This window comes from Nicotiana attenuata, unplaced genomic scaffold, assembly GCF_001879085.1.
Source record: "Nicotiana attenuata strain UT unplaced genomic scaffold, NIATTr2, whole genome shotgun sequence".
Lineage (NCBI taxonomy): Eukaryota > Viridiplantae > Streptophyta > Magnoliopsida > Solanales > Solanaceae > Nicotiana > Nicotiana attenuata.
Window position 1 is genome coordinate 63552 of NW_017671339.1, and position 24939 is coordinate 88490.

The 24939-nt window shown below is 36.8% G+C and overlaps 2 protein-coding genes across 10 annotated transcripts; both read right to left on the minus strand.

Annotated features, from left to right (window-relative positions):
* Nucleotides 1-188: 188 nt before the first annotated feature.
* Nucleotides 189-4749, minus strand: LOC109207657 (putative dual specificity protein phosphatase DSP8). The gene is made up of 6 exons (XM_019370611.1): nucleotides 3940-4749; nucleotides 2730-2852; nucleotides 2096-2189; nucleotides 1104-1186; nucleotides 932-1021; nucleotides 189-771 (listed from the first exon to the last, which is right to left on the minus strand). The coding sequence occupies exons 1-6, from the start codon at nucleotides 4201-4203 to the stop codon at nucleotides 397-399; spliced, it is 1029 nt and encodes a 342-aa protein (XP_019226156.1). The 5' UTR covers nucleotides 4204-4749; the 3' UTR covers nucleotides 189-396.
* Nucleotides 4750-7264: 2515 nt separating this feature from the next.
* On the minus strand, nucleotides 7265-11693 carry LOC109207658 (pentatricopeptide repeat-containing protein At5g47360-like). 9 transcript variants are annotated; one of them, XM_019370617.1, is made up of 4 exons: nucleotides 9599-11693; nucleotides 9456-9504; nucleotides 8127-9184; nucleotides 7265-8035 (listed from the first exon to the last, which is right to left on the minus strand). In XM_019370617.1, the coding sequence occupies exon 1, from the start codon at nucleotides 11209-11211 to the stop codon at nucleotides 9766-9768; it is 1446 nt and encodes a 481-aa protein (XP_019226162.1). In that variant the 5' UTR covers nucleotides 11212-11693; the 3' UTR covers nucleotides 7265-8035; nucleotides 8127-9184; nucleotides 9456-9504; nucleotides 9599-9765. The 9 variants fall into 9 exon arrangements, with proteins under 9 accessions (XP_019226162.1, XP_019226163.1, XP_019226165.1 ...); XM_019370618.1 differs by having other exon boundaries at nucleotides 8127-9198; XM_019370620.1 differs by lacking the exon at nucleotides 8127-9184 and having other exon boundaries at nucleotides 7265-7749.
* Between the last annotated feature and the right edge of the window lie 13246 nt (nucleotides 11694-24939).

Consider the following 24939-nt stretch of genomic DNA (forward strand, 5'->3'; position numbering starts at 1 on the left):
TCTGAAGAATTTGTTTGGATTGCAAACCTTGGGTAAAGCTGGAAAAGTGCAATTCATAAAGTTACAAGGATATCATCTTCTTCTTCTTTTTTCTTTTTCTGAAATGGTTACAAGGATATCATCTTGGAATGACCATTCAAGAAATGCAGCAGTATTGTTGCCCCATATTTGGTTGATGGCACCACAAGCAAAAGAAAGCACTCAAGTCCTTCATTGAAAGTTCAAGTTCTGCATACAGCTATATATACATATATATACTCAGACTTCTCATTAGCAACTTGAGAAGTACTATATTGTATTTACATTGAGAAAGTCAAGGTTTCCATTGGTAAAGAAAGATTAACAGTAGGCTCCTTGTAGCATTTTTATACTGAAGAAATATGTACAAATTTAAACTTAAGAAAACACATGTATATCAACAGTAAAACTTCCCAGCTGCTTGCTCTCTGCAGTCAGCTTCTGACTCGGTATCTTCTGGTCCGTGTGACACCGAAACCACATACAGGAGAGCCTTGCTAAGGCTGCCCCACCGGCAACTCGAACCCTGTAAATCAAATTCAAATCAGCCCAGATCTCAGATCCATCCACCCTAGAGTCACCGCTATGATCATATCCATCTAGATCTGCTTCGGTTATCACAACCACAGCACCATCATCGAAGGCTAACAAATTCCGTCCAGCCAAGAACCTCGAGTTCCTTGAGATCAGACTAGTCAAGGGGCTACAACTGTATGTCCTTTTCACCATGAGATGGTAGAACTCCTCTACAGCCTGATTATTAATGAACAAAAAGAGTCAGCAACAATAACCAGAATAGAGAAAACCAAGGCAGCAGGAGTATATCTTTTCATCAATCTCACAAGGCAAAACAATCATGCATCCAAAGAGAAGGGACAAAAAGAGTAAAAGGTGAGGCAAATCTCTGAGACACCTGCCGCTGGGAAGAGGCCAAAAGCACCCTCGGACGAATTGACTTCACATAGTTATATGCATCATTTGGTGTCATCTGCTTGTACTTAACCTACAATACAAAATAAATTTTAGGAGAAAATACGTAAAGTGATCTTTAAACAATCGATTCAAACAAGTCTTAGTTTACCCACCAAGTAGCATAAGACAATTGTTGTGCTACGTCCTCGACCAGCCTTGCAATGCACGTATGTACTTTGTCCGTTGGAAGCATTTTCTTCAAAGACAAGAAAATATACATGGGTATATTTGTAAGAGCCTTGCAATGCATGTATAACAGAAAACATACACATGGGTAAAAGCTAAGCATCTTATAGCGGCTTATTTAATTTTTTAAAATTGTAATGAAAATTTTATTAAAATAGCACCCAGAGAGTGCAATAATGAGTAGTACAACCAATTGCAATCTCAGCACAATAGCTACATATGAAAAGAACCAAGGAAATTAATCATCCTATCTACATCACGTACGCTTTCAGTTTTACGCCAAAAGGCTAAAGGAGCTAAACATCTATGATTTACGCTACAAAGTTTTGCTTTTAAACATCATTGCAGCCTATTTTATTGTACTTTTTTGCATATAAAAAATCACAAGTCAATACACAAATTGAAAGATACCTCAACAAGTACTATATCCAAATAGAAGAGCAGCAACTTAACAAATGTTTGTGAATCATACAAATTTTGATCTTTTCTTTTTGATAAGGTAAAAAAAATGCAATGAATCAAATGAATTTTGCTTGGACCACAGTTTTGTTGACTTTTCCTTAACCATCATTTTCTTTTGATAGTTGTAAAATATTTTAATTTAATAAACATGCAGTTTAAAGTACTTTTGTCTGGTTTCAATCATAAAAAATTTATTCTCAAAGAATCGATGTCAACGTGAGAATTGGACACTTTGACCCTCAGACTTTGAAGTGTGTCAGTGTCACTTGAGATATGATGGGGGCTGTGCTCGTAGTTCCAGTTTCTGAGACAATTAGATGAATCAAGCTGGTAAGTGACTGTGATGTCATGATAAAATGTAAAAAGCATCCAAGAAATTAAGGTCAAGATCTTTGACAATAGTGCAAAATCAACAAATAACCAAAATGGGGAGCCAAAGGGATGAGATTATACTCACCATGGATGAACTCTACTGCTTGACATATATTATGCAGTGATGGGGCGAATAAATAATCTCTTGTTGGCAGAACCAAATGACGAATACCATGAGCCTACAAGAAGTAACAGATGAAACTAATGTGAACAAAGAGAAAAAAACACTTGATCATGTAATGGGAAGGAAATTTAAATAACAAATCCGAAGTTTTAAAAAAATGTGACATCATGCCACGTAACTAGTTAATCCCGAAAAGTAAAATGTGAGAATTAAGTGAAAGATTTATCTTTTACTAGGTTGCAGCAGAAAGGCAACAACTAATTCATCCCATATTTATATAATTTTGGTAAAAATAATACTAAGAAGATAGAAATACAATCAGTAGATCACTACGAACAGATGGACTATTTCACCAAAAACAAGTACGTCATGTACAGCCTCCTCAGCTAGTGCAATACTTCTGAACTACCACTACTTTCACAAGCGCATGGCTAAAGAACGCTTAAACAGTCCCAATTCAATAGGGGTACAGATGAAATAAGGGGAGGGGGCATGAAGGTGAAGCTTGAATGAAGATGGACTTATCCCTCTTTTTTCTCTTTTAAGTGAAGCATAACAGAAAGATCAAAGCAAATAGCAAAAGTCAAAAACTAACCTCATATAAAGAAGTTGGAACTAAGGTCTCATATGGCTCATTTAGGGTGACAACACCGGAAACACCAAGCTCCTTTAGCCTTTTTACATCAGATTGGAAAGGGACAGCACCTAATAACACAAACTAAAGGAGAGATTAAGTCAGTAAAATATAATCTTTTATTATTTTTTTCTGTTCTCTTTTTATTTCTGCATTGAAGAGTTGGCCCAAGGGCTACAGTAAAATATTGAGGTACAAACTACCAACACAATCTTCACCGAAAAAGAATTGAAACAGCATGAACATCAAATCGGTCTATGCGATCTTCCAAGATGGTGAATGCATACACGCAGACTTAATCTTTGATGTAAAAATAGATGCATATGGAGTTAAGAAATGTCAGAGAGTTAAATCGGGATACTGCTAGTGACAGTAACTAACTTCATAGTGGGGAAAAGAAAAGAAGAGCTGAACAAGTTTGCTGTTGGTCCATTTCCCTGGATAAGTCACCTATGCTTCTTTTGCCACTTGTTGCCGATTAGAGGCAAATTTCATTAAGCAGATCATCAGAAAACACACACGCATTCACACGTGCATGTATGCACACACACACGTGTGTGTGTGTGTGTGCGCGCGCGCGTGTATAGGTTATCAGAAAAACATATTAGTGCCCAGGTGTCATAGTCATATGATTCCTAGGATAGACAAGTATAATAATCTTGCTAGCGCATTTGATACAGAGTACTACAATGTTCTACATGACTTTTTGATTATTGACAAGTATGTCTAAGGACTTGCTCTTCCAGAGAAATTAAGCAATTGATATTTCTGCAAAATTCAGTTCCGCCCTTATTTTCTGAATAACATGCATATAGTACTAGCATTATTCATGACTTAGAAGTTCAGCAAGATGTTATAACAGTTCAGCATCAGCAATCAAAGTAATCAACCTTAATATAAATGACATTTCCAGACAACGCTTTTGAGAAACAGAATAGATCTATTATGCCTCAGATGACAACTAGTTAGCATGAATTTCTACTATAATTAGTTCAAAAACTATCAATTCATTACATAGATTAGCATTAGAATATGAAATAGGGATTTGACGTTATAAACAAAAACATCCCAATTTAACTAAATTACTATTGAAGCATATTGACATCATCTGCACATCAACATACATCCAGATAAAAAACCAAGGCAAACAGGATGACAAAAGGTGTCATACCTCGTCAATCCAGTCCCACCAGCGAAACTCAACCTGAATCTTGTTCCTAACAACATTGTAAAGAAGTGTCGGGTAAAACAATGCCCGAGCCCCAACTCCAACCATGACCCTCCTAACATCCAACACAACAATGGCATTCTTGCCACTACTACCACTACAACACAACACCTTAGCAGCAGCAGATGATTTCTCTGCCTTCTCCACCACCTCCTCCCCTTCCTCCCTACTCTCCAACTCTCCCCCCCTCTCTTCCTCTATATACATGATAACACTTCCTCAGACCCCCCCAAAAAAAAAAAAAAAATTTTACACAGCCCACTGATCACAATAAAGAGATTTACACAACTCAGTGAACAAAGTAATTTCAACAATTCAAACGAAACCACAAACTTTTACCTAAAATTCAAAATTATAACAAAAACCCCAACATAATTCTCATGACTATCTTCAAAATCAATATACAAAAAACGGAACCCTTTTCCTGAATTTGATCAAAATTATATGTGGAACGGATCAGAAACACTAAAATGGCAAAACAGATTCGATCTTTGAATGAAATCAAGGTAGGGTTTGCAAATTTTGACCATATTCAGAGAAAGTCAATCGGACGGCCAAGTTTTCGCAGAGATGATGAGATCCTTGATTTGAAAAAAGTAACTGGATCGGAATTGGGAAAAAAAGTTGAGATAGCTTGGAAATTAAGAACCCTAGATAATACTCTACTTGGGAATTCAGATTGTTCCTTTTCCTATATCTATATGTGTGTGCCACGAAATTTGAAAGTCTTAATAATATGGATAATTAATATAAATAATTAATTAAAGTAAGATTTATAGGAGAGGGTGACGTTCAAAACCCAAAGGTCTCTCGATCCACGAATCACGTTTTCTTAGTCGTATTTTTTGGTATAGGGGATTATATTTGATTTAATGACGTGGCTATTGCCCCAAATTTGTGCAAAGTGTCACTTCCTCCTCCTCCTTTTTTTGAGTTTTTTTTTTCCAATTATTTTCCTATATTTCGTAATTATTACCTAGGAAGTGAAGGTTTTCATTATGGTTTTAAAATAATTTTGAATGCTTTTTATTATAACAAACAGAGAATCAAGTTCTGAATTCATATAGAAAAATTAGATATAGTACGATATTGCATCAAACCATCAATCGACCAACTGAATCGACTTTAAACAACCACCATTTAAGTTAGGGGGGGGGGGGGGTTTCTTCATCGCCATTAATATCATCCAACTAAGTATAACAACGACAACAATAATAATGTTTACCTCGAAAATACGAGTAACAATTAAATTTGTTTCGTGGTTTTAAAGATACGTGATTAGATTCAATACCAATTAATAATCAAGAAATATGAAGTAGAAATGAAAGGAATAAGTGAATCAAACCAATATAACTCAGCAGCAGTGACCTCGAGCTTGGTGACCTCGAGGTGGGTTTAAAATAATAAGAACTATTAAGCAAGAAATGTAAAGTAAGAGCAACAGAGCTAAAGGACAATTCTGATGAATAGTAAACAAAAAGTAAAGAGTATATTCTTTGCTTCAAATGATTAGATGATCCTTACAAATGATTGGGGTCCCCTTTATATAATAGGGGAACCCTAAATAAGGTATATTTCTATTTACAGTAAGGAATATTCTTGGTACAGCTGTCTAACCGCCTAGTACGGAATTGTACGATCCTATTTCGGGATTTGCGCCATGATTTTGGGGACGTGGCGGGAATCTAGCTCATTCTGTTGTAAATCCATAACGGTACTATTTCGGGGTCGAGCATACTCAGCCCTGACACTCTTCGTACTCCTATCTCTCGAGCATTGCACTCTGTCTTCGAGCTCGAATCTGGTTCACCGAGCTCGAACTCGACCTTGCCCGGACTTGGGCCCAGGATGGACCTTCGAGCCTATAAATCGGAAGCCTCTAATTTTGACCGTATACGAAATTTTTACATTCCTATTCCATATAGGAAACTATATTACGCTCAATGTTTAAGGTTTGATTTAATTACATTTAGTATACCTAATTACCAATTCTCACCATAATGTATTTTAACTGTACAATTAATGTACCATATATCACTCCTTAATTAACGCTACCGTATATTCCTCCAAATCCCCCCCCCCCCACCCCTACGTTTCTCTCTACCAAACCCACCCCCACGTTAATGAATTTGAATATGAATATCATCAAATCATCCACTTCTTCAAACAACAAGAGCACAAAACCAAGAAAGAATGACAGCAATATAAGTAGTACTCAAAATGCAGAGGAACAATTGCAGATACTTAGGCGTAAGGAGAAGGCCATGGGGTAGATATGCTGCGGAGATAAGAGATCCGAATACGAAAGAATTCAAATTTGGGTTTTCAAAAATCATTATTTGTTTTGACTGGGTGTTGTTGTAAATAATTGGGAATATGTTTTGGAGTTTATATCTCAATTTTGAGGGTTTTTGGTGAAGATTTAGACTTGGTTTTGGCTGAATTTCAGATTGAAACTCGAAGAAGAAGAAGAAGAAGATGACATATTGCAGAAATTGTAGAAAAATTGTAGATAAATTGTAGATTGTTTTTTGCAGAAGATTTGTAGAAGTTTTAGTCGTTTTTGATTTGTGAAAACAGAAAACAAAGCATCTACAATTAGAATACAAATAATCTACAATTCATCTACAAAATATCTACAAACTGGGTACATTGAATTTTTATATCCCAATTCCCATTCAATTGTAGCATAATTGTGATTTTTGACATAATTGCATTTTTTCAGAAGATTTGTAGAACTTTTAGCCGTTTTTTATTTGTGAAAACAAAAAATAAAGCATCAACAATCAGAATACAAATAATCTACAATTTCTGCAATATGTCTTCTTCTTCTTCGAGTTTCAATCTGAAATTCAGTCAAAACCAAGTCTAATCTTCACCAAAACCCCTCAAAATTGAGATATAAACTCCAAACCATATTCCCGATTATTTTCAACAACACCCAATCCAAACAAATAATGATTTTTGAAAACCCAAATTTGAATTCAAAGCTTTCAAGCTTTTTAATGGCTGTCAATGGTGGAAAATATCTGGAAGAATATTTACTTTCATAATTGTAGCGCGCCTAAATAGGAATATCTGGAAGAATATTTAGTTCCAGATTTGTAGCGCGCCTAATTAGGAAGGAATCAACTCCTAATAATTGGTATTTAATGAATGGTATATTTTTTGTAGAATAACTATGAACATAGCGGGTAAATATAAAACTATACACATTTTTGGTAATAAAATTTTATATATGGTATAGGAAGGAAAAAGTCTCTACGAATAACGCAATGTATTTTCACAAGTGGAGAAATCCAAGTAAGTACAGTAGTGCTTAAAGTTTGTCTGAGCTAGGCCCATCAACTTTTACCATCGGATCACAACTCAATTTGCAGAGACAGTATTTCTTCCGTGTAGCAAACTTGGTTAAATATTGAACAAAAGACTAACTGTCCTCATAGTTTGTTGACAAAGACACGGAGAGGATCAAAGTATAATGTATTTATGCAGTTAGCTAGATATGTTTGGTTCTTATATTCTTCCTCCAAAATTCATAACAAACGTGCACTTGGTTTGCCTATATTGGAAGGGATGATCAGACATGCTACCTCCATGTATCCTCATCTGCAGTACTGATATGTATATATCGGGCATGATCACAATGTTGATCATTCTTCGTTTTATTTCTGACAACTTTATGCAATTATCTCCATCTAATTGAAAAAGTTTACTGTTACGACAATGTCTTGTACCAGTTTCTGCTTCTATCTGTGCAAGAAGGGAAACAAAACAGCGCAAGTCTGATCACAACAATAAAGTGAAGTTTCAAGAAGAAGAAGAAAATAGCATCAGACTACCAAAGAAAAAGGACTTTCCAACATTCGCACAAATCCAGAAACCAAATTTTATGTATCTGAAAGATAAAACTTTCAGGAGTCATTTCGAAGTCCATTTTCTAGTTCACACTTCACAGGTGCAAACTCCAAAACGTCCGACTGGAGAGTAGAGGGGACTTAAATGGAGTGCATTTGATCCATTCCAGACAGTATCGCTTCTAATCCAGAAAGAGCAGTTATTAATTAGTATCAATAAACAAACATCAAGAACACATTATATATGATGAAAAAAAAGAACACATTATATACCTTGTATAGGTTTAAAACTTCAGATGTCTGCATGCCATGCACGTCTATTAACAACTTGAGTAATTTCTATTCACAAAAATGTACGCGCCAAGCACTTGTCCGGGTGAATACGCAATAGTATCCTTTCAAAAGCTGGAACCAGTTCTCTTAACAGGATAACGCCGAATAATGCATTCCTCCTAATATGGTCCATAAGAGGTGCAAAGCAAGCGGTCCTGTTTCTTACCCTTATGCTCTTTCTACTGCTTCTCTTTGTAGCAAATGCGAGATAAATTCATGCAAATCCGAGTAGAAGTTGATGGACATGTTAACTTGAAATGAAGTCATAATAATCAGCCAAGCTCAAATTTTAATTTCTCACATCAGAGAAGATCGAATTTAAAATCATTATTCTCTACTAACATGCATTGATCTATTCAAGTACCCGCATGTTTTCAGATTTTTTTTAACTGGGCTACAAATAGTTCCATGGTGGCACATTGATTGAAACCACAGAAGTCTTCAGACATCTTTTGGACACCAATCTGCTGGTCATCGAACAAAAAATGAAAGTGAAGCAAAATGAACGAATATTTCTTGCAAACTGTTAAATACTGTCTACTTGTTCTCTACTCTCTGTCTCTCACACCCCTGCTTTAAATATTTTCCTTCAAGCACTGGTGCATGAATTACACGCCTCCAAATTCAAGGTCGGACTGTATTCTTTTGGCTGTCTTGAGTGATAAGACTTTTACTTTTCTCTGTTTGGCAAAAAGTATCATCACTAAAACAGGCAGCAGAGAAGTATTCAGCGGTGGGAAGAACCAGCTCCAGAGGGTCAATGGCCTTCTTCTATATTTTACATGTGCTACAACTATAATTCAATACTTCTCAATCAGATAGTTCATACTAAAAACTCTATTGTTCCAAAGAGAGTGAAAATCATATGAAACAAATCATACTTGACAGCTCAGATACCAAATGAAATTCTTATGTACCGGTTTGACCCTCTGTTGCATCTCAAGGTACTTTTCCTCAGAGAAAAGGAGTATACTCGTTGAACTTGGAATGTCCTTTTCCTATGATGGAAAACCTCAAAAAATAGAGGGATAATTGTCAGGTATAATGACGGGAGCACATCCTAGAAGATAAAAATAAATAGGACCACTTGCTTTGCACATCTTATTGACGTAACTGTATGTCTGAAGTCTCGGAAATTTCTTCACTGAGGACTCATTTGGTTTTATGTATTAGATAGAATAATCACGATATAAAATTTAGTATTTGCTTTAATCCATGTATTGTTATTCCATGTTATTAGCTATAAAATAATACACCAATCAGTGTTACCTCAACTGAATATTCAAAGGAGAACTTCACTTGCTCTTTCCACCTCATGCTGGATAAGAATATCGGCCGACAATACACAAATCAGAGTGCAAAATCAATAAATGAGATGTAAGTTGAAATCTGAAAAGAGTTATCAACCCAACCTGACTAGAAGCCCAACTATTTTTTTTATTGCACAAAACTGGAGAAGAATTCAATTAGGTGGAATATGGAATACAATTGAGGGTCAATCTCAACGGTGAGGTGGCTGTTTGTTGACAATGCTGAGGCAAAAGTAGGATCACGATATTAAAGCAATCTTGGTCATTCATCAGCACTTAATACTACCAATGCTTGAAGCTAAATCTTCTTTGCCACAACGTCTAAGACATTCAATTACATTCTTAGTACAAGGACCTTTAAGCTGAATTCCTTTCCCTACCATTACACTAGCAAGCTTTGCAGCTTCAACAAGATGATTTTCCTCACATAGTCCAGCCATAAGTATAGAATAAATATCAGAATCTATAGAAGATACGCCTGCAGACTGCTCAATCGCGTCAATCAAGTGATATCCATCAAGTATCCTTCTCTGCTGACAAAGCCATCTCATTATTGTGCTTGAGGTCAAACCATCAGGCTTTAGGCCACCAGCCAACATTCTCCTAAAACACATTTCTGCCTCCTTGAGTTTTCCAATCCGAAACAGTGATAAAACTACAAAACTGTAACAAGAATCATATGGAATACCACCTTCAGCTACTCTGTTGATGACTTTATGCGCTTCCTCCATATGCCCATCTTTGCAAAGACCCTGAATCAAAGCACAGATAAGCACCCTATTTGGTTTACACCCAAAATCCCTCATTTGGTCCAAAATATTTAATGCCTCTATCGACTGACCTTTCTCAACAAAATTTTGAACCACAGTAGTATAAGTAACGACGTTGGGCTTACACTGCCCACCATCTTTTTCCATTTCTCTCAATAACTCAAGCGCCCTTTCCAAACTCCCGAACCTACAAATCCCATCAAGAAGAGCTGAATAGGTCACCGTATTTGGCACGCATCCATGTCCCCTCATAGCTTTGGTTAATCCACAAGCTTCTTCCAACCTACCCACCTCAGACAACCCTTTAATCATCACAACATAAGTGATCATATCAGGACGAAGATCAATCAAATCCATCTCTTTCATCAAACCCATTGCCTCATCCATAACACCTTTCTCACATAATAATCGAATAACTACATTATACACTGGCGTATCCGGCCTACAATTCAACTCTTTCATTTTCCTCAACACCCACAAGCCCAAGTTAGCATCTTTTCCCTCTCTACACAAATTCAAAATAACCTTAAACATCCTAGCACTTGGAACATAATTATTCTGCAGCCTATAAACCTCAATGACATCTTGAATAATTTGTGGTTCACGATCAAATCCAAGAAGCTTATAAGCTCTACTAAACATGTAACTGCTATGTCTATAGCTGGGATGAAGTCCAGCCCAAATGAAGAATCTGAGACCCATTTGAGGATCATCAACGGCGCATTTCTCTAATACTCCATTAACACATTTAGCATCTAGTTTAGCCTTAACTGTGTTCAGAGTCTTCTCCATACCAGACCCATTTTTATTTTTCAGCAAATGACCCAAAAATTCTCCAGCTGATGATGAACAAGTGGTGAATAAAAGGACCTTCTTGAGTAAAAAAATTGGCTTATTGGCTGAATTGGTCTTCAAGAAAAGGCGAGAGATTGAAGGAGGAAGCATAATTTTTTCATAAGAAATTGAAATCAGCTGCTTGTATAATTTGAAATATCTGATCAATTCGGAGACTTTGATTTCAATGAGCAAAAAACTCGCAGAGCAAAATGCAATAATAAAAATCTCATCTTTGAGCGTTTTATATTTTTATTTCATACTCAAGAGTCAAGAGGCAGACTAGTACACCATTTCAAAATTTGGAGCTATTACAGGAAGCAAATATGAATGCAAAAATTATCAACTTGAAAAAAATCAAATCTTCCTGATTGCGCAAAGAATATGAAGCATTACAGAGTTCAAAAATAATTATAAAAAAAATACTTAACAAAAAAGAAGAAGAGAAATTAGGGTTTTCGAAGAGCAGGAGAAACAAAGAGGGGAACCTATAACTTAGATTTTCACAGGAGAAAGAGGCAGTTATGACTCGCCGGAGAAGTTCGCCGGAGCAGCAGGCCGCACTGGGGAAGAGAGGGGGAGGCGTAGTCAGCTTAATGGACTTGGCCGAAGAAGACCACTAAATATGGGGAGAAATTAAAAAATAGCCACATTGTACCGGTGGTCGATCAAAAATAGCTCAGTTTCAAATGTAATCGAAATTTAGCCACTTTTCATGTAAAAATAATCTGAGCGAAAATACTATTCAAAACCCGAAAAATAGGCCAGTATATTATGTTGGAGTTCTAGCATAAGTATATTTGAACTCCACCATATTATACTCGAATTCCAAGATAAGTATGCTGGAACTCCACCATAATATGATGGAGTTCCAGCATAAGTACACTAGAACTCCAGCAAAGTATATCGGTCCAGTATAATATGCTGGAAGTTCATACACAAGTGCTCGAATCTCCAGTATATTATGCTGGAACTTTTCGTGAATTGGAGTTCCAGCATAATATGCTGGAAGTTCATACACAGGTGCACCGTACTCCAGTATGCTATGCTGGACCGGTCTCTGTTGCAGCAAAATAGTGGCTATTTTTTATTGACTTGATAAACGCTGCTATTTTTGAATGAACAATCCGAAAACTGGCTAGACCGTGCTATTTTAACCTAAATATGAGGTAAAAATTGAGTGGGTAGCCACTTTTTAAAGTAGTATTTACTTTTTATCCAACATTTTTAATGCTGAGTCTATTAAAACAAATATGAAAAGACGATGTTGCCCTTTCTTCTATCTCTTTTCCTTCCCAAACGGCGTGAGTGAAAGCGTCGGATTTTCATGAGCTGTAACTTGGCTATAGTCTATTCTTTGTCAGCAGTCTTCCATCCCACCTAAAATTCCTGCAAGCAACTGTTATGCTCGATATTTAGGACTTTTCTTGTTAGGATAAAGATTGAGGAAAAGTAAGTATGTAGCTTAAAAAGGTGAGTGCGAAGAAGAGAAAGTGGGAGCTGCAAGTTGTTTGGAAAAATGGAGGACGATCGTCGAAGTAGGGAGGTTATCGGAATAGTTAAGGACAGGTAATCCTTAACTTAGACTTACAAGCTCATAAATTAAGGACAACTAGTCCTGAACTTACAGTAACAAGCTCATAAGTTAAGGACACTTGGTCCTGAACTTTATGAGCAGAAGGGTATTTTCGTCCGGGCGGGTAAAAATTTACTAAAGCCCTGGCTAAAGATTAAAGACATTTTAAACAGTGGCTTAAAAGTAAATACATGTCTTATTACTCGCTAACTGTGCACCCCTCCCCCCCTCTCCCCAAATATTTAAGGCCCCACAAATATAAAGTACTATTATATGGTTATATAATATATATGTATTTCATATTTATACAATTATTGATAAAATATTTTAAATTTTAATATTTGTTTTTGAAATTTGGTAGAGGTAGGATTGAATGATCACTAAATTAAATAATATATTTATCTTCTCATCAAACCTAATTTTTTTTCTTCTTTATGTATAGTCTTTTTTCATATTTTTCACTATTTTAATTTCTAATTTCAATTCAGATTCTCTAAATTAGCTAATCCTTTTTGTCACATTTGATTGATCCACACATCAAAAAGCAAGTTCTTTTGTATCTCATCTTTTTTAACTAAGAAATCCCCAAGATAAGTGTACATAAGGTTCAAAACACGATCGATAATAGGCTCAACTATTTTCACTTAATGCTACATTTTTGTACAGGGGAGAGTTCAATACCATATTACGTGTGCCTAACCCACACATTATACGTTCCTCTCTTACCACTAGATCAAAGCCATGTAAACTTTTTTTTTTTTATATAGTATATGGATTTTATGACAGAAATTTCAGGGTCTTCTAATATATTTTAGTTTTAAACCACTAGTTCCGTTGAGCCGTCCAGGTTAATGATGAACAATTATTTATAGATCACTGCCCTATGTACGTGTTGTTCAACCAGTTTCATTCATATTTTATAACTAAATAACTCATTCACTGATTTTTATTTTATCTTAACTGAAACTCCATAAAATTTGATTGCGAATGGGTGGACAGGTAGCTCGAGTAGGAGACTAGTAAAGCTTTGATATAGGTCCCCAAAATTTTTCAGTAATGGATTTTATGATTTTATTTCAAGTTAGACAATATTAAAATTTGCAAAAAAAAAAGTACAAAAAACCTTGCATAAAAGAAAGAAAGAAAGATTGTCTACTCTTTAACACCAAAAATATTTTAGAACTTTGAATTAAATTACTTAAATCTTCACATTATAAATATATTTTTTTATAACAATATCAAAGGTGACATATTGAAAATACATGTCTGACATCTTATTTATTTAAGTTACCTCTTACTAATATAAATAATAATAATACTACTCCGTGAAGTTAAAGGCTTTTTTTTTGGTAAGTAAAATTTTCATTTCACAAACCAAATATACCATTTACAACTCCTCTTTCCTAGGAACTTGGACATCATGCCCCAAGTTCTATACTCATCAGACAACTCTTCCTACTCTATCATTGAGTACAAGAATGAATACAAATCAGGCTATCCTCAATCTCTAGGGTACCACTTCATAGCTTGCAGTTTCCTAGTTAACTTCTTATGCAAATTTCCTCGGCTATGGACTTCCTGTGCTATCAGTCGAATAATGGTCTCCTTTGGCCTGGACTTCCTTGAAAAATCCTCAAATTCCTTTACATCCATATGTGGTAGACGCACGCAGCCATGCATAGTCTGTACATATTTGCCATTGTTGACTGTCCTTTTGCATGAACCTCTGCCTATTGAACTTCTTCAGACCATCCTTGAGCCCTCCTTGTAATTCCATGCCATTCTAATAACTTCTTCCACATTTGTGATGTAATTTCAATTTTCATACAGCATTTTGGTGAAATAGCTTCCTGTTGTACCCTTTAACTAGTTCATGACTAAGTATGATATTGTCTGATATTACCCTTCCAGGAACAAACGCTGGTTGACTATCATCTATCAGATAATTCATTACCTCTTATAGTTTGCCAGTGATAATTTTGGATATAATCTTATATATGGTGCAGCAGAATATTGGTCTAAACTCACGTATTCTAGATGGATTCAGCACCTTTGGTATCAAAGTCACTATGGTGCAATTAATTGGCTTATATACCTCAGCTGTTATGAAAAACTCTTGGACAGCCTCAACTAATTCATCACCTATAATTCCCCATGTCTTCTTGAAAAACACTGTGTCACGACCCGGATTCCCCACCATCGGGAGTCGTGATGGCGCCTACTGTCGGAGCTAGGCAAGCCAAATATTCAAAACTTTTCACTGATGACTTTTTAACAATATAAATAAACGGGGCATTTTAATTAAAGCGGAAGACTTTAAACTTATATAACTGACATAAAATTTCCGGAAGTTGAAACACATTTCTACCCAGAGTCTGGTGTCACTAGCTCACGGACTGCTATAGAGTACTAAAAACAAGTCTGAAATGATATTACATACTGTTTGTCTCGAAACAAAGAAAACAAACTAAAACATAGAAGGGACTTCGGCCCGCGAACGCCAGCTAGGCTACCTCGTGAGTCCCTGGACTGAAGACAGCTCCCGGGCAATCCTACTGCTGATGTCCAAAGGCTGCTCCTGGATCTATGCAAAAGATGCACAGAGTGTAGTATCAGCACAACCGACCCCATGTGCTGGTAAGTGCCTGGCCTAACCGATGAAGTAGTGACGAGGCTAGACAGGACCTACCAAAAACAACCTGTGCAGATGTATATATACAAAGGCAACGGAAATAACAACAGAAAAACATCAAATAAAACTGGGAAGGGGGCATGCTCGGGGGGATACAGTGAAAACAGATCAACGGATATATAGACGAAACTACATCAATACTACGACTCATATAAGTGGTCGGCGTGCCATACGATCCCATAGTATATATTTATAAGTGGTCGGCGCGCCACACGATCCCATAGTATATATTTATAAGTGGTCGGCGTGCCACACGATCCCATTTCGTAATTCATAAGTGGACGGCGTGCCACACGATCCCATTTCATAATTCATAAGTGGACGGCGTGCCACACAATCTCATTTCACAATTCATAAGTGGACGGCGTGCCACACGATCCCATTTCATAATTCATAAGTGGACGACGTGCCACATGATCCCATTTCATAATTAATAATACATATAATCTTTCTAGAGGAGGCCCCAATAGGGGAATTCAACAACATAACGATTTAACCCGAAAAGGGTACAACTAACAGCCCAAATATCCCGGAAAGGGAGAATACATATAATGCTTAAATCCCGGCAAGGGAGCAACAACAATAATAGACTACGCGTCCCGGCAAGGGAATAATCACAACACTTCCTCTTTTAATCACTTCTTTCTCAATTATCAATTTCCAGTTCGAGCCAACGCTCCAATAATATACCAATCACATATCTTCCTCAACCATTCACGTTATATGAAACTTATCAATTAAACAAGGAAGATGTATCACAAAAGTCCGAGTCAACACAATTAGGACTCACGGTCATGCTAGACTCCGGTGCATAGATAACCGTCACCATGCCTATACACCGTACTCCACATTTAGCAGATAGCAAATAACATCCTAGTCCTATTCCCTCAAGCCAAAGTTAGAACAAACACTTACCTCAGTCCAATATAGCAATCAACTCTCTAATACCGCCTTTCCTCTACAGTCCGACTCCGAAACAATGGTATCTAGGCATAATTAATTCAATAATATCAATAAAGGCTCAAAAACACAATCCCATAGCCTAGAAATGAATTTCCTAGCATTCTTCCAAAATACCAAAATTCGACACCGGGCCCACATGGTCCAAACACGAGGCTCGGACCAAAACCCAATCACCCATAACCCCACGAGTTCAAATATGCAATTTGTTTTAAGATTCGACCCCAAATTGAGGTTGAATCACCCAAAATTCTCAAAACCCTAGCTCTACCCAAGACCCTCAATTTCTACTTTGATTTCATGATTTAGGGCTAGGAAATTAGTGATTAGTTGAAGAAATTAAGAGGGAATGAAGTTAGGAACACTTACCTATGAAGTTATGGAGGAAGAGTTTCTTCAAACTTGTCTATGGAGGGTGAAGGAGAAGAGCTCGTGTGAAAATAATGAAGAAATCCCATGTTAAGTGTTCTGTTTTTAAGAAAAAATTCACTGAAGGGTTTTACTCTATGCGTTCGCGACACAGGGGTCGCGTTCGCGAAGAAGGCTGGTTGTTACTCTATGCGTTCGCGAAGGGCAGTATGCGAACGCGAAGAAGGAAAACTGGGGTCCAAGGAGTTTGGCCTACGCGAACGCGTTGGCCTCTATGCGAACGCGATGGGAAGGGGCTGGAGACCTATGCGAACGCGGTCAAGCCACCGCGAACGCGAAGAAGGAAGGAGGGCTGGGCCCTCAGAACTCGATAACTCTACGCGATCGCGGTGAAGGGATAGCGAACGCGAAGGAGAGAGGGACCTGAAGCTTCGCGAACGCGAAGGAGACATCGCGAATGCGATGAAGGAATTTACTGTGCACCTGCCGCAGATTTTTCTGCAATTTCACTAAGTTCAAAACCACCCCGAACACCTCCGAAAACACTCCCGAGCCCTCGGGGCTCCTAACCAATCACACACACTAACTCAACAACATCCTACGAACTTAACCGTGCGATCAAATCGCCAAAATAACATCATAAACGAGGAATCAAATGTCAAAAATCATCACTTTTTCTTCAAACTTCATAAACTTTCATTTTTTGATATTTAGGTCCGAAACACGTCAAATGACGTCCGATTTCAACCAAATTTCACAGAAAGCGCTTAAACCACATATAAGACCTGTACCGGGCGCCGGAACCAAAATATGGGCCCGATACCAACGTTTTCTAATCCATATTCATTTCAAATTTCCATTTAAATTTCAGAAAAACAATTTCACAGAAAAATTTATTTCTCGGGCTCTCTACCTCGGAATTCGACTCCGGGCATATGCCCGAGTCTCATATTTATAATAAAATATGAGACTGGTAGACCTGTTCCTTTGACACATGAGCTATTAACTTTAATTGTTGGTTTCTTGTCAACACATTCCTCCTTTTTATTACATTAGGTTCAATAGCTGGAATTTCCACTGCTGTTGATCACAGATGCTGCTTGTAAAATTGAATGATTTCCTGTTGCACCTCCTCCTGATTTTGAGTATACTCCCCTGTCTGAGTAAGCAGTCTAGTGATCTTCGTTTGAGCATTTCTATTCTTGATGCTTGCATGCAAGAAAGCAGAGCTTGAATCACCTATCTTTAGCCATTGAATTATTGACTTCTGCTTGAGTATACTTTCCTCTACCATAATCCATTTCTCCAGCCTCTCTTTCAGATCTTTTTCAATGCTCTTCAATCCCTCTGAGTGATTAGGAGTTCTCATTTCCAATTGTACTTGTTGTAGTTTCTCTCGAGTAGCTTGGATCTTTTCAGGAATTCTACTATACTCTTCAACATTTAACTGCTTCAAGCCTTGTTTCAGCATCTTTAACTTCTTCCAAATTCTTTGCATAGCAGGGATCATCATGTTACTTCCCAGGTTTCTCTGACTAGTCTTTGAAACTCCTTATGCTCCGCTAGGTTATTGAAGAACTTGAAAGGTTTAGGCACAGGTTCTTTGAAACTCCTTATGCTCTGTTAGGTTATTGAAGTTAAAAGGCTTTATCATTTAAGAATGTTATACTATAAATAACAAATATGAAAAAATGACAACACTAACTTTTTTATGTTTATGTATATATATGTACTAATGAAAAAGATATAAGGTCTCTTATTAAAATTTGGCTTTAGGCCACTAATTTTATTGCTTGTTCGTCAGCCGACTTCGCCGAAGAGGAACTGTGGGGTAACTTGAAACCGGTATTCGAGTTGACGAAGCTCTCAGGGTTTTTAGGGTTCTGTTGGCTTGGTATTAAAAAAAACTCTTAAAGTTAGAGACACTATTCAGTATTTGGTTAGATTATTTTGAAGATATTAAATTGTCACATGTTATACGTTGGTTAAATTTGTTTATGTAACCAAATTACTTTTTGTTTTTCGCTATGGATAATGAACTTGTTTTTCTACTTCTTCTTCATTCAATTTTACTAACTTCAGTGTACGTGCGTCGCACATGTTTTTACGTCTATTAATAAAAAGTGTATAAAATTTAGAATAAGAATGAATTATGTGTAATAACAATTGACAACAACATAAATGTAATATTTATATAATTAAGAATAAGGAAAAAGGGTATTATCACTTTTAGCCCGCGCCAGAAATCATTTATATTTAATAGCTGAAAAAGTGTATAAAATTTGTATATAACATACAAAATGTATATATATATACAAAAAAAAAATATATTTTTTGGTTATTATTTTGAGAGCGACTATATAGTTCTCTATTTGTTTTATTAAGATACTAAAATTATACACAATTAAGATATTAGTTCATTGAAAATTTATTGAAATATCCAACATATAAAATATTAATGGCAGTTATCATTATATCTAACATGGAATGTATATTTTTGTTGATATATTTACTTGTCGTAATTGTATAAATATTTACCACTAATAAATGTATTCTAATATAATTTAAATAATTAATTATATTTAAGCAAAAAAAGAAAAAGTAGTCAAACCTAACGTTTACTTTGTGCATATGGAGAAGTTTACCATAAATTGATATAATGCCATTATTCTTTTATGAATTGAAAAGATCATAAAATTTAGGAAATGTTAAGGACCTCTTATCTAATTCAAATAAGTTTTGATTTAGTAACAAAATTGGCTTGATTTTAAGGCCCTAAATGATATAAAAGCAATTTAAATTATAATTTTATCCAATGTAAAACTGATTTTTTAAGGGCAAAAAAGGTGATAGACATTTCGTTAAGGGCGTTCGTGCTTTTAATATAGTATCGATGAGATTGGTTCACAATTCAAACTAGTGACCTTATGTTTGATATTATTAACAAAAATTTAAATTCTTTTGAATATGATTTTTTGGCGTTTTCTCATTTTTTGGGTTTTGGAAAAAATGTACACCTCTTAATGTCTATACCTTATTTCTATCGAGTTTCACTTTTATTTTGAAGCTTGTGTTGATCTCAATACATTATTTTATTACTTCTAAGCTATTGTACGCTTCGTGGCTTTCTCAACCTTATTTTCTCGAAATATTTACATGTCATAGCTAAATCTAAGAGCTATTAATGGATCATACCTACCTTTTAATTTAATTATTTTTCATAGTTATAATAAAATTTTAATTTACGCATCATAGCTAATTCCAAATACACCAAATACACAGAGTTATTCCACTATATAATCTTTTATCTCAACCCTCTTTCTTTCTCCTCCCTCAACTCCCTCTTATTTTCCCTCTCTCTTCTCCCTCGGGAGCAAAGAAGTCACCGCCGTACGTCTTCACCGACGGAGTTCTACGGAGCCCAGCGAAACATCCGCCTCTTTCTCTCCTCCCCACACATCACCACCCTCCACCGTATACCCCATTTCACCGCCAATGGCCATTAAACACCGTCACCACCCAACGTCAAATCCAGATCTGAAATCACGAAGTTGCGATCAATTCATTACCGCCGGCGAAATCAATGGAGGAGGAAGATCAGAGGCGTTATCGGATCTGGATCTAACGAAAATGCCGGAATTCATGGCTTCTTTTCCTTCCTTGTCTCTCACATTTGAGTGTATTCGTATGACCAGAGACTTATTCCTCCACCACTACTTTTTACGCCGGAAAAAGAAGTCGCATCTTTCTTCTCCACTGCCTTTCATGTCGAAAAATCGTTGTATAAATACAGTGTATTTTGTATTTTCGCCGGAGATCCGAGGGGTTTGATTGTATTCTCCATTCTTAAGTACAGTGTATTTTGTATTCTCGTCGGAGATTTGACTGTATCTTTATTTTTTTAATTCAATACAATTAATTTTTAAAAGGATTTGAATGTATTCTTCATTTTTATCGTGTAAATATAGTGGTATTTTGTATTTTGTTGTATTCTTCGCTTCGTCATATTTTTAGTGTAAATAAATTCAAATACAATCGGATATGTTCAAACTTGGCACATCAAATAAGGTTAGATACAACTGAATACTTTATTAAAATACACTCATATACATGCGGAAAAAAAATAAAGTAAAAATAAAATATAGCTTAAGAGTGTATTCAAATACACTCAAATACAAAGAATTGTCCAAAACTAGCCACGAAATGTAAATACATAAACTGTAGCTACGGATTGTTAAAAGCTCCTTAGAAGATAGTCATTTCTGAAAGTTGCCCTATTTGTTTTGGTACTTTTTCTTACTTTTACTAGCTAATATTACAATTTGTTTTTTTTTTTAAATTGTGTCTTTTAAAGTTTTTTCTCTCTGTGCCAATTAAATATAGTGTAATTAGTCCACTAATTAGCAGACCATAACTTTTCCATCTTCATCTATTAGTACATGATTTGACGCAAATTCTATAATTGCACATACTCATTTCCTAACGGTAAATAATTTGAAGAAATACTAGTGTAACAATTAAAATTTCATTCCTGAAAAATAATATAATCAAGGTAAGAAATATAGCGACAAATAAAAGTATTTGTATTTCGATAATTTTTCGGGTTACAATCTTTATAAGTTAAAAGATGTAATCCTCCGATTCTACTCCTCACGACCGTCAACTTCAAGGGCTTGATGGCTTGTTCTTGAATTTATTGGCTAAACTTGTTATTTGAATTTTATCACGAACATAGTCAGACTTTGATCACGAAGTGGAGTGTATAGAAGACTTGCGGATCACCACTTGGAAAGAAGACTTCTTGATTTATGGAAGACTTGCGAATCACCATCGTGGATAAAGGCTTCTTGATGCTTGTATTTCTCCTCCTTTCTAATTCATTTATTTTGGCTTTATGGAGACCCCTATTTATAGTTGCAGAGGAAGGAAGTTTGTGATAGATACATACCCTTACTCCTTCAATTTGATTGGTTCACACGAGTCATCAAATTTATCATCAAAGCTATGTGATAAGACAGTATGTGATTAGTTGAACCATGTCATTTAAACACTTGGCGATATTTGATTGATCCTTGTATTTGACTTGGCATGCTACATCACTTATACACATGGCATGATTCTGCTGGTCCTTGTATTGACTTGGCGTGTCATGTCATTTGACACGTGGCAGCTACCTTGGGTTAATGGAGTGAGCTCATCATTTGAAGATTAACTCAATGGACTAATCCAAATAGAGTTCAACTTTTATTTAAATCCATATCCTATACTTAAATAATCTAATATAGACTTATGCCACTGTTTTACGAAGTCCAAATTTGTATGGACTAAATTCAATAAAATTCACGTATCTACAATACCCCACATTTCAAGTTTTGTCGGGTTGTAAATTTGATTAACTATAAAAACTAGGCTTGAAGTACCCGTAAATATACTAATCTTGGACCATTGGATTTAGGAGCTTCCGCACTTGAATAGTTGTATCTTCGCAAAGAAGCTCGTTACTAAAGCCCAAAACTAACATAATTATGTCATTCTTTAATAGGGCTATTTAGCGCCAAAATTTCACGGTATAGTCAGTTTTTGGACTGGTCAATCAAAAATAGCCAGCATTTACCAAGTCAATGAAAAATAGCCACCATTTTGCTGCAATAGAGATCGGTCCAACATAATATACTGGAGTTCGGTGCACTTGTGTATGAACTCCAGCATATTATGCTGGACCGGTATACTTTGCCGGCTCCAGTATAATATACTGGAGACTGGAGCACTGGTGCTCCAAACTCCAGTATATTATACTGGACCATTATACTTGCTGGAACTCCAGTATATTATGCTGGAGTTCCAGCATACTATCCTGGAACTCCAGTATAATATGCTGGAACTCCAGCATAATATACTGGAGTATTTTTCGGGTTTTGAACAGTGTTTTCGCTCAGATTTATCTTTACATAAAAAGTGGCTAAATTTCGATTACTTTTAAAATTGGACTATTTTTGAACTACGAGTTATAAATCTGGCTATTTTTAAAATCACAGCTAATAATAATATTTCAGTTAGCACTTGACTTTTTTTCAAATAGGATTATGTCCTATCCCCTATTCAAATTGAACAACATGTGACAACTTTATTTACACTTGGACTTTAGCATTAGGTAAGCAATCCTCACATATGACAACCACCAAATTTCTCTAGGAGTCTTGTCTCTCTTGGTTTAATTGAAATTGGACACCACATTATAACTCTAACTCAAATGTGATCCTACATGCTTCACCATATTCTAAACTCTATTTAAGCTTAAAAAAGAATTTGTATCTTGCGGTGGGCATGTCAGCAGCACGAGCCATTTGTGCCGATGGAGTAGACTCATAGGGTTACAACTCTTATAAAGATCGCGGCTAGACTCTTGCAGGATTCACTGCAGAACACCATCGAAGTTGGTCACGAGGTGGGCTGATTTTTAGCTTTGCGCTCTAGCGCCAGAAAATCCATATCTCGAGGTTGGAGACTTCGAACAATGATCCTCTTAATTCTATAGAAGAACAACTTCAAGGGGCATGACATATCTAAAAATCAGAGATAAAAACCTTTTGGATATAGCGAAATCAATTTTTGAAAGTTGACATGAATCTGTCCATTTTGAATTTCTCAGTGTATAGGGTCAAATTTGACCCTCAGCATCTCTACGCCAGTGGGTACACCTAGTGAGTGTACGACGACTAACGTAGCGGGTACGACTCGGACGTGGGGACAAAAGCGACATCGTTTAGGACTCAGTGTCTTCACTAGGGAGACGTTACCTGTCTTTGTAACTTTTTGATTCTTTCGAGGAAGGTCTCTTATTATATAAAGGAGACCTTCACATTGTAAAGAGGGGGATTCTGATCTAATACAACTCTCTCATTTTCTGGCTCTCTCTCTCTCTATCTCTACCTCAAACGAACATATCTTATTGAGTTCATATTATCACTTTGCAATACTAGATCTACAACAATAATATCATCTTTGCATCGCTAGGTTTATTATATTTGATTACGATTTACCCTTTTCTTACTTTTGATTGTTTTCTAGCTTACAAAGTATATTGTTAACTTTTGAGCCAAACAATTTGGCGCCGTCTGTGGGGATTTCGAGAATCAAACCATAGTATCCACCTAGAGATCAACCAACTACCACTCTCTACACCACACAAAAACAGAAAATGGCCGAAGATAACACAAGATCGAAAGCGATATTGGGTGTCACTACTAATCTCCTTGGCCCTCTCAACGAGGCCAGTGACGATGGCATCCCGAATGCAACCCCTAGCATCACACCGGGTGCAGAGATCTCACCTTCCCCATCCGAAGGTCTGACGATCTTGCACGAAAAAGGAGCTTCCACATCTGCGGCTACGGAAGCACCCTCATCGGTCAAGGAGCTACTGGAAAGATGGCTAACAAGCACTCTAAGCGGCTTGGTTGAGAGGTCACCACAAAGTAACATCGGGTATACACCAACGGTAGGTACCACTGCTGCCGTGGGTGAACCGGAAGTTGCACTAGTGAATGACAAACCCATCGAGACACAGACCAACGATAGCACGCTAACAGCCATCCTAAAGAAGATGGAAGAAATGAAAAATGAAAACAAGGCGCTCCGCAGTCAGATGAAGGAACATCAGGAGAGGGTCGACAAGATCCCCGGTGCTCCCAAGTTGCTACCAAAGCGCGATGTGGGAAGGTTCGTTGAACAACCATACGCTGAAGAAGCTGCCCCTCACTCCACCCCAAAAACCTTCAAGATGCCACCATACTTGAGGGTATATGACGGAACCACTGATCCCGAGGATCATCTGATCCACTACGTCACCGCTGTGAAGGGCAACGACCTATCGAAAGAACAGGTACCGTCGGTACTGCTGAAGATGTTTGGCGAGACGTTGACAGGAGGGGCCTTAACATGGTACTCTCAGCTACCGGCTAAGGCAATATAAACGTTCGAGGAAATGGCGGATAAGTTCGTCACAGCCCATGCAGGCGCGAAGAAAGCGGAGGCCAGGGTCAACGACATCTTCGCCGTCAGGCAAACCACAGGAGAGGGACTCAGGGACTTCCTGGCAAGGTTTAACAGGGTAAGGATGAGTCTACCAAACGTATCGGAAGGTATGGCAGTCGCCGCTTTCCAGAACGGGCTGAGCAGGGATGGTTCGAGGGCAACCAAGAAGCTACTGAGCCGCCTCATAGAAATACTCCCCCTACCACAT

Excerpts from the sequence above, each read along its gene's own strand:
- LOC109207657 (XM_019370611.1), bottom strand. The coding sequence starts at position 4,203 with ATGTATATAGAGGAAGAGAGGGGGGGAGAGTTGGAGAGTAGGGAGGAA. Across the intron at positions 1,022-1,103 it reads CAATTGTCTTATGCTACTTG|GTTAAGTACAAGCAGATGAC; the intron begins GTGGGTAAACTA and ends TTTGTATTGTAG. Across the intron at positions 772-931 it reads TGGCCTCTTCCCAGCGGCAG|GCTGTAGAGGAGTTCTACCA; the intron begins GTGTCTCAGAGA and ends ATTAATAATCAG.
- LOC109207658 (XM_019370620.1), bottom strand. The coding sequence starts at position 11,211 with ATGCTTCCTCCTTCAATCTCTCGCCTTTTCTTGAAGACCAATTCAGCC.